At 46.2% G+C, this 13380-nt stretch overlaps 1 protein-coding gene across 3 annotated transcripts in view; it reads left to right on the plus strand.

The window, feature by feature from the left end:
• The first annotated feature begins 588 nt into the window (after positions 1–588).
• PELI2 (pellino E3 ubiquitin protein ligase family member 2) overlaps positions 589–13380 on the plus strand; it is a 64135-nt gene continuing 51343 nt past the window's right edge. For all 3 annotated transcript variants that reach the window (XM_039552577.1, XM_039552578.1, XM_039552579.1), the window contains exon 1: positions 589–757. In XM_039552577.1, coding sequence (XP_039408511.1) covers positions 681–757 — 77 coding nt within the window. In that variant the 5' untranslated portion in view covers positions 589–680. The remainder of the gene's footprint in view (positions 758–13380) is intronic.

Below are 13380 nucleotides of genomic sequence, written 5' to 3' on the forward strand. Positions count from 1 at the left end.
CTCCCTCCCTCTGGGGCAGGAGGTGACCCAGGAGCTCTCCACAGGTCTCCAAAGCCGCGGTGGTTCAGAACCCCCGCCCCAGACAGGACGCGACGCAGCCCCGCAGTCACCCAAACCTGCGGCAGGTGAGGTCCAGAGACTCCCCATAGATCTGGACACGCCCCAGGGGCAGGAGAGGCTCTAGAACCCCACCGGTGATGTGGAATCCAGGGTGAGGTGACCTAGAGAGCCCCGCGGGCAGGAGCCCTCGGTGACCCCGACCCCCAGCCGCGGCCGCCGCTGCGCGGCCCCTTTAAGAGCGGCCGGGTCCGCTTTACTCTATGTTTACATAACACGGCCGGGCCGTACCACTGCTGCCTGTGCCGGGGGGAGCAGGGGGCGGAAGGGGGCGGAGCGCACCCGCGCCAGGCCCCGCCCCGTTCGCCGGCAGTTAATAGGCGCGGGGAGGGCGGGGCCACTCGCAGCCCCGCCGGGGGGGGACGGCGCCGTTTCGCTCCTCCCGCCCCCCCGCCGCGGCGGGTTGGTCCGTTCCCCCGGCGGCTCCGCCCCCCGCCCCCCCCCGCGGTGTAGTGGCCGTTGCCGGTGGCCAGCGGCGCAGAGCGGAGCGGAGCCCGCTCGGGACGCGCCCCCGCGGCAGCGGCTGGGACGGGGGCAGCCGGAGCCACCACAGCGGCGGCCCCATGTTTTCCCCCAGCCAGGAGGAGCTGTGCGCGCTGAACAAGGAGCCCGTCAAGTACGGGGAGCTGGTGGTGCTGGGGTGAGCGCTGGGCAGGGGCTCCGGGGAGGGGGGAAGCGCGGCGGTCCCGGGGCGCCGGGAGTGGCGGGGGCTGCCGCCTCCCACCCTCCGGCTCCGCGCCGGCCGCGTCTCCGCGCTGCGAGGGAGCGCTCGGAGGTGGACGGGGGCGCGAGGGGGCGCGAGGCGCTTCCCGCTTCCCGCCGGCCGAGTGCGCGGCGCGGCCGCTGGAGGCGGGGGGGGGTGATCCGGTGCCTGAGGGATGGATGGGGGTGTCCCGGTATCTTAGGGGAGGAGGGAGGGATGGGTAGGGGGGGGTCCCGGTGCCTGAGCGGAGCGGGAAGGGATGGAGGAGTGAAGGGGGGGGGGAGGTCCCGGTGCGTGACGGGGCGCGCGGTGCGGCCGTTGCGGGGTCCTGGTGCCGGAGGGGAGCGGGGAGGGATGGAGCGGAGTCCCGCTGCCGGAGGAGAGCGGGGATGGATGGATGGATGGGATGGATGGATGGATGGAGGTGGTCCCCGGTGCCTTAGGGGCCCGCGCGGTGCGGCCCTTGCCGGGTCCCGGTGCCGGAGTGACGGGGCGGACGGACGGAGCAGGGTCCGGCCGCTCTCGGGCATCGAGGTCGCGGCGGGGCTGGGGAAGAAACTTGGTGCGGGCCGCGGGTGCGGGGTTATGGCACACGAACCCCCCCGCTGCGGGCCCCGTCCCTCCGCCGGTGCCGCCGTCCCTCCGCCGCTGGCTCCGGGAGACGGCGTCCTCCTTGTAGATGGCAGGGAGATGACTTTGGAATGAGGAGCAGAGGAGGGGGAGAGGGGAGGAGGGTGAAGCACTTATATTCAGATTCGTCGTGGAAATGTTTATTTTCTCGGCTTGATATGGATCTTAAAGTAATCCGCTTGGCATTACGCTGTTGCCCTGCTGTTAAAGCTCGCGGCCGCTCTGCTGAGCGCTGCGGAAGCAGATGAGGGAGAAGCGTCTAAGCCGTGCGTGCTGAGAGCCCTCGCGAACCTTAGAAGAGATGCTTAATTTTGGTAGTTTAATACGTGGTAACGTATGGTTAATGGAGTAATTTTTTTAGTCCTAAACACAACAGAAAGGTTTCGAGCCAGCCGCGAAGCAGAACAGTCACAGCCTCGCTGCGTTACTCAGCCGCCCCCAGAATCTGGTACATTTTTGCTGCAAGGTCGTAGAAAGCCCTATTCCGGTCTCTTAGGGATTTTTGTTTTGTTTCGGTCCTTTCATAAAGAGCCGTGTTCACCTTTGCAGAATAACTGTTTGAAAAAGAGCAGTTCCAGGCTGCGTACTCGTATCCAGTAGTGCACCTTTTTTCCTTAAGGGATGCTAAATGTTTCCTGTCACGAGACTGGGTCAAGATGCAGTTACCGTGGAATAAAACATAGCTGCTACCATGAATGTGGCGTAGCTGGTACTTAAAATCCTCTAATTTAAGTCCCTTGTTTCACGAGAAACACCCTTATCACACGAAATTTAATAAAGAGACGTTCTTACTGTTTCGGTTGTGGAAATGGAGAGTGAGCTCAGCTGTGCAACACTGTCTCTGACAATAAAGTCGTAGTATAATGCAGAATCTTTAATTAAATTAGAGTGCATAAATTGATGTTGTGCTGCAGAGGCTCTTTGTGCACAGCTGGAAACATTTTCCTTTCTGTTGCTTTACTATATTTAGCAGCAGTTGAAAGTACAGAAGTATGAAATGTTTGGCTCTGATCTTAACCTGGCAAAGTCTGCTGTGCTTTGCCTTTAATATGGGGACGCATTGATCTCGGCTTATCGGTTCTGCTGGGCTCTTGATCTTCACTGTGTGTGTTGAAACATGCCAATAAAGTCTAAATAAAATGTGTATGGCTGAGTTTAGGTCCTATTTGAGTTTCAGCTGTTCTCTAAAACTACCGAGGTTGCATCTTGTAGGTGTAAGATGTACTGAGAAGCCAAACAGATCCTGTTGTCCTTGCAGTGCAGCCAGGAACAAGAACTCTGTGTACGGGAGCCGAGTCCCTCTGGTCACGGTGTCTCTGTGGCTGCGCTGAAACAATGGGGCATTGGCTGTCGCTGCTTACACAATGTGCCTGGCAGTGTGATGCAGGGATAGGTAGACGTGATGGAAGCAGTCCAGGAAATCTCACGACTTCACTAACTGTATTTTTAATTTTTAGACTGAAGATTGGCGTTTTAAGATCCATTTGCCACTTTAGGAGTTGATGACTGCGTGTCCTATCAGAGATGTCTTAAATGTTGTTTGTAGTGCCATAAATAATGCAAACATCTCTGTCTTTTTTGGTGACTCAACGTTTGTGACTAGGAACTCTTGGAACAGCTTAAGCTGTTCAGTATGCTAAAAAACCCTCCTAATACCTATTTTGTATTAAAATATTGTAATCTGGAGTTTCATTTAAATAAGACAATGTAAATCTGCTCTCCTTCTCTCTTTCCCTGTAGTGAAACTGAGACCTGGGGACCAGGAGAAGCGTAGTGTTGCAGCTCCTGTTACAACTGCCTGATTAAAATTGATAGCACAGCCTCGCAGCTAGATTAAAAAAAAAAAAAAAGAAAAAGCTGTTTTGAGACACTGTGTGGGTTGTTTTTTTAAAAAAAAGCCTTGATTGTGATGTTGATGAATAACTTGTGTCTTGAACTGTAAGACTTTTAAATTAGGTGGTGAAAAGGATGATGAACAAAGGAATTGGCATACCTGGCAAACTGCTGAGCTCCTGTTTTTAAGATGACAAAACTTTCCCTTTATCTTTCACTCTCACTTTACCTTAGCAGTATTAAAGTGGGGTTGCTGTACCTTGACCTTTAAGTCGAGGGGAAGGCGTTTTTTTGGCAGGAGGTGGCTTTCCCAGCAGGACACGTTCCTTATTGTCTCGCAGTAGTTGTGATTGCTCAGTCTGCGCCTTAATGTGAGCTCCAGTAAAGCCCAAGGCGTTTCGTGTCGGTCGGTGCAGCAAACACATTTCTAATAACCTTCTCCCAGCACTGTGCTACGTCTGTGCTGTCAGTGATGTGGCAGCGTGTGTTTGGTTAAGATTTTGTCGAGGTTTACATAATCAATGTTGTAGTGAATAGAAACAGTTTATGTAAATCGAGCCAGACAGGTCAAGATGGCTGGTAAAGAAGAGATCATCTGCTTGATTGTGAATCTGCTTGTGTACATCTGCTCGTAGCATCATCTGTTCACAAAAGGCTCTGGATTTCTTGGTGAAGCAGAAACATTCATATTCTAATTCTTTTCGAAGAAAAAAAGAAAGCAGCTTTGTTTGAAGTCCTGTCAAAGTAATGGCTCATTATATATTTCTTGGAACTGTGGGGCTGGAGGGAGTTGAGGAGATGCTGAATGCAGTACCAAGTACCTGAATAGTGTCAGGGTGTTTGTTAGTGTGTTTGTCAGTAGCTTTTGTTTGACTTATCTGGTGTCTTGTTAACATTTTGAGGTGCATGTTGCATGTCCTGGCCCCTTCCTCCTGATGCCCCTTTGTCCCCTAACTTTGAATCATGCAGTGTCATTCCAGCCAGCACGGCTCTGCTTAATGCGTGCAGGAGCTGGTCCCTGGCTGCGGGGGTGACTGTCACCGAAGGCAGGTGTCAGTGGCCTGGTGCCCTTAAATCTCTCCTCCCTTGGGACTGCATGGTGGGGACGGGCAGCTGTGCCCTCTCAGAAAAGTCACTTGATTAAAATGATGTAAATTGAAGGAGGAACAGCAAAGAGACATGAGCTGTAGTCAGTGGCTGAGTTCAGTAGCAGTGAAAGATGTGTACCTGACATTGAATGCTTTCTTGTATGGCAGTTTTGGATGGGGTTTCTGGTAGTTATGTGCATGTAAATGGAATATTTCATACTAACCAAACACTTCTTTGGTATTTGCTACTCATTAGCAAGGAGGTGCAGCCTTGTGCATCCTCATCTGAGGAAGACTGTCTTACAGACTTAAAGGAATTTGCAGTATGTAATGCTTTTTTTTAATTTAACCAGACAAAACTCTAAGAGCTGGCCCTCAGTGTTGTCACAGTAGTCACTTTGAAATTGCTGTCAACATTTTACATGTAAATTTTCCATTGTCTACTATTAAAATAAATAAATTTGTTAACTTGGAGGCTTCAGTGCTGAAAGAAGCCACTGTGAATTGTTATGTGAGCGTTGCTTAATGTGGACTGTTGGACATCCTCGAATAAACAGTCTGTAGTTGTGCTTAAATTTAACCTTTTGAGAAAGCAGAATAAAAGGATAGGTCTTGGAGCAACTTGGTCTAGTGGAAGGTGTCTTTGCCTGTAGCAGAGGGCTGGAACTGGATGGTCTTTAAGGTCTCTTCCAACCCAAACCATTCTGCGATTCTACAAAAATTCTCACCTGTGTTTACAGTGATACATTTTGTGGTAATTTTTGGGAAGCTCTTCTCATTGATGGACCACTTTATACTTGAAACAACTTTAGATCTGAAGCAGTCTTTTCTTTTGTTAATCTGAAGGGACATGCATTTTTAAGTTCCTGTTTTTCATACTGGCTTTTTCTGACTGATCAAAGTTCTCACTACCACTACCTCCTTGCAGGGTAAATAAAGTTTTTGGGGTGTCTTCTGCTTATAAACACATTTCCATTTTTTAAAGTTACCTGTCTGGCTTTTCACATAACTCCTGTTCATCTCTTGCTGTGCAGTTCAGGAGGAAGCCGATGCAGGTTTCCAGTGGTGTTGACAAATGCAGTGTGGTATCTCTGCTTGTCCTTGACTGCTGTTTGCTTCTGTGTATGAACTGAAGGAGGAGGGAGAGTCACCCTGGCTGTGGAATTAGGCTGGGGACTTGGTTTGCACATAGGTGGATTTGCTGTCTGATACCAGACTGAGGCTTTGTTTAATGACCTGGTGATTTTCTGCACTAACTGGTGTAGATATATCGGTGAAACTGCTTAGGTTTAGCAGAACTGGAGTTCTGCTTTTAAGCCTTATTTAAAAATGTACTTCAGGTTTCATTTCAAGGGGTGGCTGTAGCACATAATGGGAGCCACCAGTTAAATGTGTTCAAGGTCGTGATTTTCTGACAATCGTTGGCTCCAGCAGTGATAGCTGGAAGGCTGCTGTTCTGGAGAAACAAATTTTTTTTTTTCTTTGTTATTGACAGTGGCTTCTTGGAGACCTTTATGTCTTGTGCTGGGTTTATGGCAGATTTTATATGTGCATATTGAGAATGTGTGATCAGGGTCAGTTCAGAACTTGCAAGGAGATTAATCAAAAACCAGAAGAATTGTGTCTGAATAGAACATTAACTGCAATGTAGGAAAACAGTGGAAAGGATTATATCTGAGGAAAGGTCTGTGGATTTCTTTTGAAAGCTTGTGTATGGTTGGATAGAGCAAAGGTTTTGCTTCATTTAAGCTAAGAAAGAAAACATACTTGAGTTGGTTTTCTGCAGCTCTCCTATTCCTTGGAGTACTTTTGACTTTCTCAGAGTGCAGGTTTGTATCCAGCTGTAGGCTTTATTCACAACATCTCAGTACCGATGTAAAATCAGAGAGCAGAAACGTCAGACTCTAAAATCTATGTTTATTGAAGCAAATCACAGCATCAAACGTCTGCATGTTTAATATTTGTTATAAAAAGGAAACTGAGTGTATTCTGGAAGTTAAACCAATCCCCTTGGTGTGTACAGGCAGGAGGTCACACATGTGGAAGTGGAAGACTCAGGGTTTTTTTCTTAAAATATGGAAAACAGTTTACTCTGAAGAAACAAGTCTGGGAAATGTAGGACTTTGATGCACTTCTTGTGTAGAACCAAGTAGCTGCTCCTCTTCGATCCTGGCAGAATCAGGGATGAATAGTTTTCCATTTTCAGCTGACATTCATAAATGGGTAAGTACTGTAACAGTCCACGTAGTTCTACTTTAAAATACGCATATAAACCAAGAAATTACTTTCTAGGCTATTAAGGTTTGTTTTTTGTTGCTGAAAGCAGTAGCTTACTTAAGCTATTTCATGCTCCTTAACAGCAGGCTGTTCTTCAACTTTGCTTACCTGGTTGCTTGAGAATAGATTTTTCCTAGGAAGTCAGGAACTTTTTATTATCCAATTCAAACTGAAATTATGTCTGGTTTATACTTACAGGAGTAATGCTGCTCTCTGACTTGCTCAGTAGTGATAGAAGGTAGAAATTTGATACTCTGAGAAGGTAACAACCTCCTTCTGTACCCTAATGAGAAGGTGTCTGAGCATGCTACAGCACTGAGCCCGTGCCTTGCTCTAGGTAGGGTTTGTTAGTTCAGGGTGCCAGCAGAGAAGTTTTACAACTGTTTGCAAAGTCCTACTGAAGTGTCATGTTTCCTGTTGGAAGCATCTGCACAGCCTTTGGTTCTCAGTTTGTCCTGAGCAGTTGTGACTGGTGTGGCTATGAAACCTTCCAAAGATTACTCCTCTGGCGTGTTAGTTGCAGTCTTTGTTTAGTGCTTCTTGTGATGTTGTCTCAGTTGTGTCTGGTTATTCTGCACTGTCATAGTTGTGACTTACTTGTCCTCTGGTCTGCAAGGCAAGTGAAGTAGAGGAGGATTTGGTCTAAGCTCCCAGCTTGAAGCAGGATCTCTAGCTGGTTTTGCAGTGTACTTTGTGCTGTCAAATCCTTTTTTGCCTCTACTGTTTGATATCCTAAATCTCGTTTGTGTTGAGGATGCTTTTCCTTTTATCAACAGAAATCCTTATGTTTATTCTTGCTCTGTCCCAAGGTCACCACTGAAAAGCTTGCATGTGACTTGTCACGAGTTTAAACCTTGAGGGACAGGAATGGGGATGCTGGCATAGGGAGTGTGCCTGCTTCCAGAGACTTCTGAGGCAAAGCTGCTCATTTTGTTTGTTTTATAAAGACATCACTAAATGGTACCTTTGCATTTTTCACTTTTCCTTTAGAAGGCTTGTTTCCCTCTTGATAAGATGCAGTTCAGAATTTTATGCCTCCCTTATCGTTGCATCGTATTTGTTTTTAGGCATCTCCTGGTGTAGCTTTATGTGTGTTAGCCCTGGGTCTTGAGTTCACAGTGACATTCCCGTACTTTGGGGGACCAGTTCGTGACTTGTCTGACGAACTGTAAGTAACATCTGGGATTAGACTGCTTTAATCCTATTACTCGCTAGCCTGCAATAGTCTTGGTGCTCATGTTAAGCAAGGAGTACAGTCGAGAGCAGTGGGAGTTCCAAAGCAGAGATTAGTGAGCTCTGAGGGCAGGAGCAGCGCTGTCCCAGCTCCTCGGCTGTGCTGCAGCATCGAGCACCCTCTGCACCACCAGCTGTGCCCCTTCTGTGCTGACTCCTCTGTTTGACCTTGTAATGTGACCTCCTGTGCAAATACTCTCTCGCCGGGTCTCTGCAGTGTTGATGACTGGATAATGATTTGAAATCAAACAAAGACCAGGGAAGGATGGTGGGCAGCAAACTGTAGGGTTTTCTTAAAGTCTGAGTAGGCATCGTGGTGCTGGGAATTCAGCACTAAGAGTAAGGGTTTGGGTTTGCCTAGGAATAAACATCTCTCTCCTTCCCTTTCCACAAACAGCACTTGTTGGCGTGAGTTAAAAGATCTTAGGATCCAGGAAGACAGTCCTTGTAGGAAATCCTTGTACAGTGAAGCTTCAGCAGTTTAAAATATTTGGTCTTGGAAGACTTGTCACTGAGGGGCCGTGTGGCAGGAGGACGCAGCATTTTAGTGTGATGGGATTATGAGTGGTGTGTGAACAAGGTGACACTGGACTTGCATTGTCTTCATCTAGACAATGCTTCTACCATTACTTGTACTGATTAGTATCACCTCTGTTCCTAAAAATAGCAACTGTCAGCTGTTTTGCAATGAAGTTTCGCTCAGTTCTTCATATTCCAGCCTTGGAAGTCCTTGTGTGAGATCGCTGGGAAGCACACACGCAGCTGGGTAGTACAGCAGTTATTGGCTCACGGAGAAGAAAGAGTAATTCAGCTAAAAGCTTTCCTCTGTTTCACAACAGAAATGTCATCTGTAGGGAACACATTATAAACAGCAGTTGTGAAAATGGATACAGATGATGTCTACAAAGCTGAAGTGTTTGTTGTATTAAAAGCAAAGTGGTTTGGAGATGAACTCTGTTTGATGAGGAATGATATGAAGGTGCTGATAGCTGAAGGACCTACTAGACATCCTGCTTTCAATAGCAGTTTGTTTCTCCTGAAGGGAGGGAAAGCAAGCAAGCTCTGTTTTGTGCTTCTGGAAGTGATTTACTTCAGGTCATTTAACAGTATACTTTTTAATGTTGCACACTGACCTCACTGTAGCTAGAACTCACGAGTTTCAAGGAGGATGAAGTAGATATGAGCTGTACCTAATCTGGGTAGCAGAAAGCTTCCTGTTCTAGGGAATTGGTACAAAGACCACACGTGCCCTCGTCAAGTGTCTGTCAATAAAGACCTCATGTTCTTCTGTCATATTTTTTGCTTATATTAACTGTGATATAGCTACATTGCCGTGTAGCAACTAATTGTATTTACCAGAGGTGCAGGCAGCTGCACAGTGAGATAAATACTGTGTAAAATGTCTGTTTGCTGTGCTGCCTCCCCAAAGGAGCAGGGACAGGCAAGAAAAGTTATGAGACAGCTGGCACATAGTAGGTTAAAAGCAGAGGGCTGGGAATCATTATGGTCATCTCCTTGAGTACTGTAATGTTAACTGACCCCTGTTGTTGCAAAATTTTTTTTTTCTCTTTACATTCAAGGAATTGAGGACAAAAAATTGTTGTCAGTCTTTCTCTCTGAGGAACATTTTTTATCTTTTTGAAATACTTATTGAACTGTAATGATGGGTTTAGTGGGCTTTCAAATTACTCTTTACCCAGAAATACGTGTGCTGTCTTTAATTTAGAGTCCAGTAAGTTCATAAGCTGTCATGAAACAATTTTATTCTTCAAACTGGCAGGCTTTAATAAAGCCTCAACAAACAGGTAGGCTTCAAACTTCTGACGTGTATCCTCTTAAGGCATGGAAATGTCATGGGTGAGGACGGAGTGGGACTGACTGAAGACAATTAGTCACTGTATGAAAGTAAACAAATTGAAGTGATTAAAAGCTTAAACCTCTGCTTGCCTATTACAAATAAACTGGAGCCCAAATGTGCAAACCCTTAAGCACGTGCCCTTAGGAAGAGTGAAAGAACTGTTTAGTCTGGACACAGAAGGTAATGGGCTGAAACTTTGATATAAGCACAGCTGTATTTCTTCATGTGCAACAGCATGAATTCAGTTTGATTGTTGGTGTCTGATTTAGTGCTGGTGAAGCCACAGCCTTTGAAACAGGAGTGTTGTGTGTGTGTGTCCTCCTTTCACAGGAGACGCGGAGCTGGTGAAAGATAGCAAGGGCTGCGTGGTTCCTGCTTCCCAGCACATCCCGTGGCAGGGTTCAGCACCTCACAGATTGACTGTGTTTTTTATGGAGCATTGACTAATATACCAAAATGTTGCTATACTTTCAACTTGCCTTCCTCCTAGTGCATGTTTGACCTCTGAGAGCAAAGAGCTGTGCAGCTCAATACTTGGATTCAAAATCATTTTGGTGTTGAAGAAGAATCTTTCAGACTTGATAGGATTTATTACCTTGTGCTTGCCCTAACCTTTCTGCTAACATACGTGCAATACTTAGTTTGAATTGCATTCTGAATCTTAAAATTTGCTGGAATAGTTTCTCAGTGTATCAGGGAGTGAGTTTTGATTCATGAGTTTGGTGTGTGGCCTTCTCTGCTGGGCTGTGGGCAGAAGACCCATTCCAGAAGCCCCAGAGCCACGTGTGTGATGGGAGAGGTGGCAGTGCCCTGCTGCAGGTCTGCACCTCCTCTGGAAGGACTGCAGTCCAGGCAGAGGAATTCTTCATAAGTGTTCCCTCATCTGACTCTGCCAGAAGATTTAATTAAATGGGCTGTCACCACCTTGGTGGCTTTTGCCAAAAAGCCACCAGCAAATTAAGCAAATGGAATGATTTGGAATTGGGGCAGATCTGTGAGGAGGCAGGTGTTACAGGCCATAAGAGAATCTGAGTAACCTCTTCCATCAGGGTGAAAACTGGAGAAGGAAGTTTGGCAACAGCCAAATGGACAAGCCTTGGATGGTTTTTTACTCCACTTTGTTTTTAGCTGGGCTTCACTGGAAGAATGAAAAGTCTGAAAGATGAGAGATGCCTCAAAACACCACTGGTGATGCAGCTGCCCTTGGGATGGCGCTGGCATTCCGGGAGGTTGCAGGAACGTGGCTGCATGGGCAGTGGCCGTGGAAGCTGCAGTGCTTTAGCCTTACTGACTGTGTTGAGATTTGTTCTCTAGCTGAGATGCCTTGCTGAAGGTGCTGGGCTAGAGACTGCAAGCTGCTTGTTTAGTTTTAGGGATGTGCACTGCAAATTTTTTTCCATAATTTTCACAAATATTTTCTTAATACCCAAATGTTCGTTTCTACCCTTTTTGGTAATGGGTCCCTGCACCCATTTGAAGACTTTGATGGAGCTTTCCCAAAAGCTCTAGGTATGTTCCTTCTTTTCCCTATGAAAGATAAATAAGCTGTTTTTTTCCCAGTATTTTCACAGTCTGCTTGCTGTCAGAGCGAAAGAGCTTTAACTTTAGCCTTGGGTTTGGTGCCTTCCTTTCCATGTTTGAGCACAAAATGCTGCAGTTCCATGGCTCGTTCAGCTGTGCCTTATCTCTGGTTGTGCAATCCCACTTCCAGCTGCAAAACTGGAGTGCCATATATCCAGTTTTATTGCAAGTTTGGAGTTTCCAGCATGCAGAGACTGGTGTAATCCAGCAAATAGCTGTCCATGTAAGGATGCAGGAAGACTACAGAAAGTACAGTTCCCTCTGTAAGCAAAGCCAGGGTTTAAGTGATTAGCAGGGTGTAAGTCAAGCTCTGTGTACCCTCGCAGTTTATTATGTGCAATGTGACTTTAAATTCAACTCAAGAATTGGCCTCTGATCATTTATTGCTGGTTTGCACCTTCAGCTCTTTGGAGGAGACTGGTTTATATTATGTCTTTACCTACTGGAAATCTCTTGGTGGAGAGAGAACAATGGTAAAATGATACTTTGTTAAAGGGTAAGCAGATTTTTGAGGGAAAAGTGATTCGCTCTTTCACCTCTGGGCATTCTGTAGCCAGTCCAGGCGGGAAGGAAGGAACTGGATTTGGGGTTGGCTGGGGTCCAGTTGCAGACTCTATTCAGACCCAAGCCAGAAGGGTATGGGCTGATTTGTAAGGTTTGGGCAAAAATGACAGTTGAGAAAAAGCAGCTGTCTCACTTTTGTGAACCGATGAAATTAGTTACAAATATTTCAGATGGTAAAAGTGGGATGCTTTGTGCTGTACAGAGATTGAGAAATGCATTAAAGATCAGTTTGTCATGCCTAAGTCAAGAGACCAAAACACTTAGCTGAGTTAAACTAGAAGAGATAAGAATGTATGATGCTCTTTAATATCCAGAAAATAAGTGTATTCACTTGTAAAAACAGCACATTCATTGTAACCACGAGTGCAAAGGGATGTTCTCCCACCTCCTGCCACCATTCTTACTTGTGCATGAACTAAGTGATTCTTGCATAAGTGATTGTGAGCAGTCTTTGGTTTACTTAGTCATTATTAAATGCAAAGGCTGGTCTGGTCAGGAGTAACACACATTTCATTTTCTTCCTGCTTCTGTTCCTAGACTTTATTCTGTATTTGGAGAAGGATGGAGTTTATTTGATGTACAGACATATGCAGTGTGACAGCTGTTGTCAAAATTTTAAATATGTGGTATAGCAAGCAGAATTTGACAGAACCTTTTAGTTTTTTGTTATTTGTTGTTATGGCAGAACAAAAGTCCAGATAATGACTGTTCAGATGGGCAGTTTGTCTTGGCATAAATGAATCCTGGTTAAAATCTGGAGAAGTTCTGAACAGGTGCCTGTTTCACACTGATGGTCATAACTGCTGGTAGCCTCTAGAACTGCTGGTATTTGTGGTGTGGGATAAGCTGTTTAACAACAGTTTTGGGGTGGTGATACCACAGGTGGAGTGAAGCAGTCACTGCTCCTGTGCTGGCACCACTGGCTCCCTATCCCAGTCATTTTCCATCTGCCTCTGGTGAATACACTGTGATTTACTGAGAGCTGTAGTGACAGGTGAGGTTGTAGTCTGTAACTGGAAATGAAGGATGTCACTGAACTGATTTTATTCCACAGCCTCCCGATGCTATTTGAGCTTTGGTGAGGAGAGGCTGTAAGATGAATGAGATTCCCACCCCCCTCCTTGTTAGACATCAGGGAATCCATGTGACTGATTCTCACCTCTGAGGAAAAGCTCCAGTTGGAGCTGTCACCTCAGTAGACAAAGGAGGAATCCAACTGCAAGACATGTACCCAGAGGAAATCATGCTTTGCTGGTTCCCTGGCTTATGAAACTCCTTGTTTTTTCATTGTTCTCCTTGTCAGTACTATTGCTTCACATCTGCTGCCTGCAGTAGTAATAACAGTGTTGGGATGTTGAGTTTGAGTGAGAATGGACATGAATGTTCTGCTACCCCAGGTAACTCAGGGGTAGATGTAGATGAGAATAACTCTGAATGTCATCTTTTCTTGGAAAACCAGCTTTTTGGAGTAATTTTGAACACAACCTGAAACTGTT

The sequence above is a fragment of the Corvus cornix genome, chromosome 5, assembly GCF_000738735.6.
Source record: "Corvus cornix cornix isolate S_Up_H32 chromosome 5, ASM73873v5, whole genome shotgun sequence".
In the NCBI taxonomy this organism is placed as follows: Eukaryota; Metazoa; Chordata; class Aves; order Passeriformes; family Corvidae; genus Corvus; species Corvus cornix.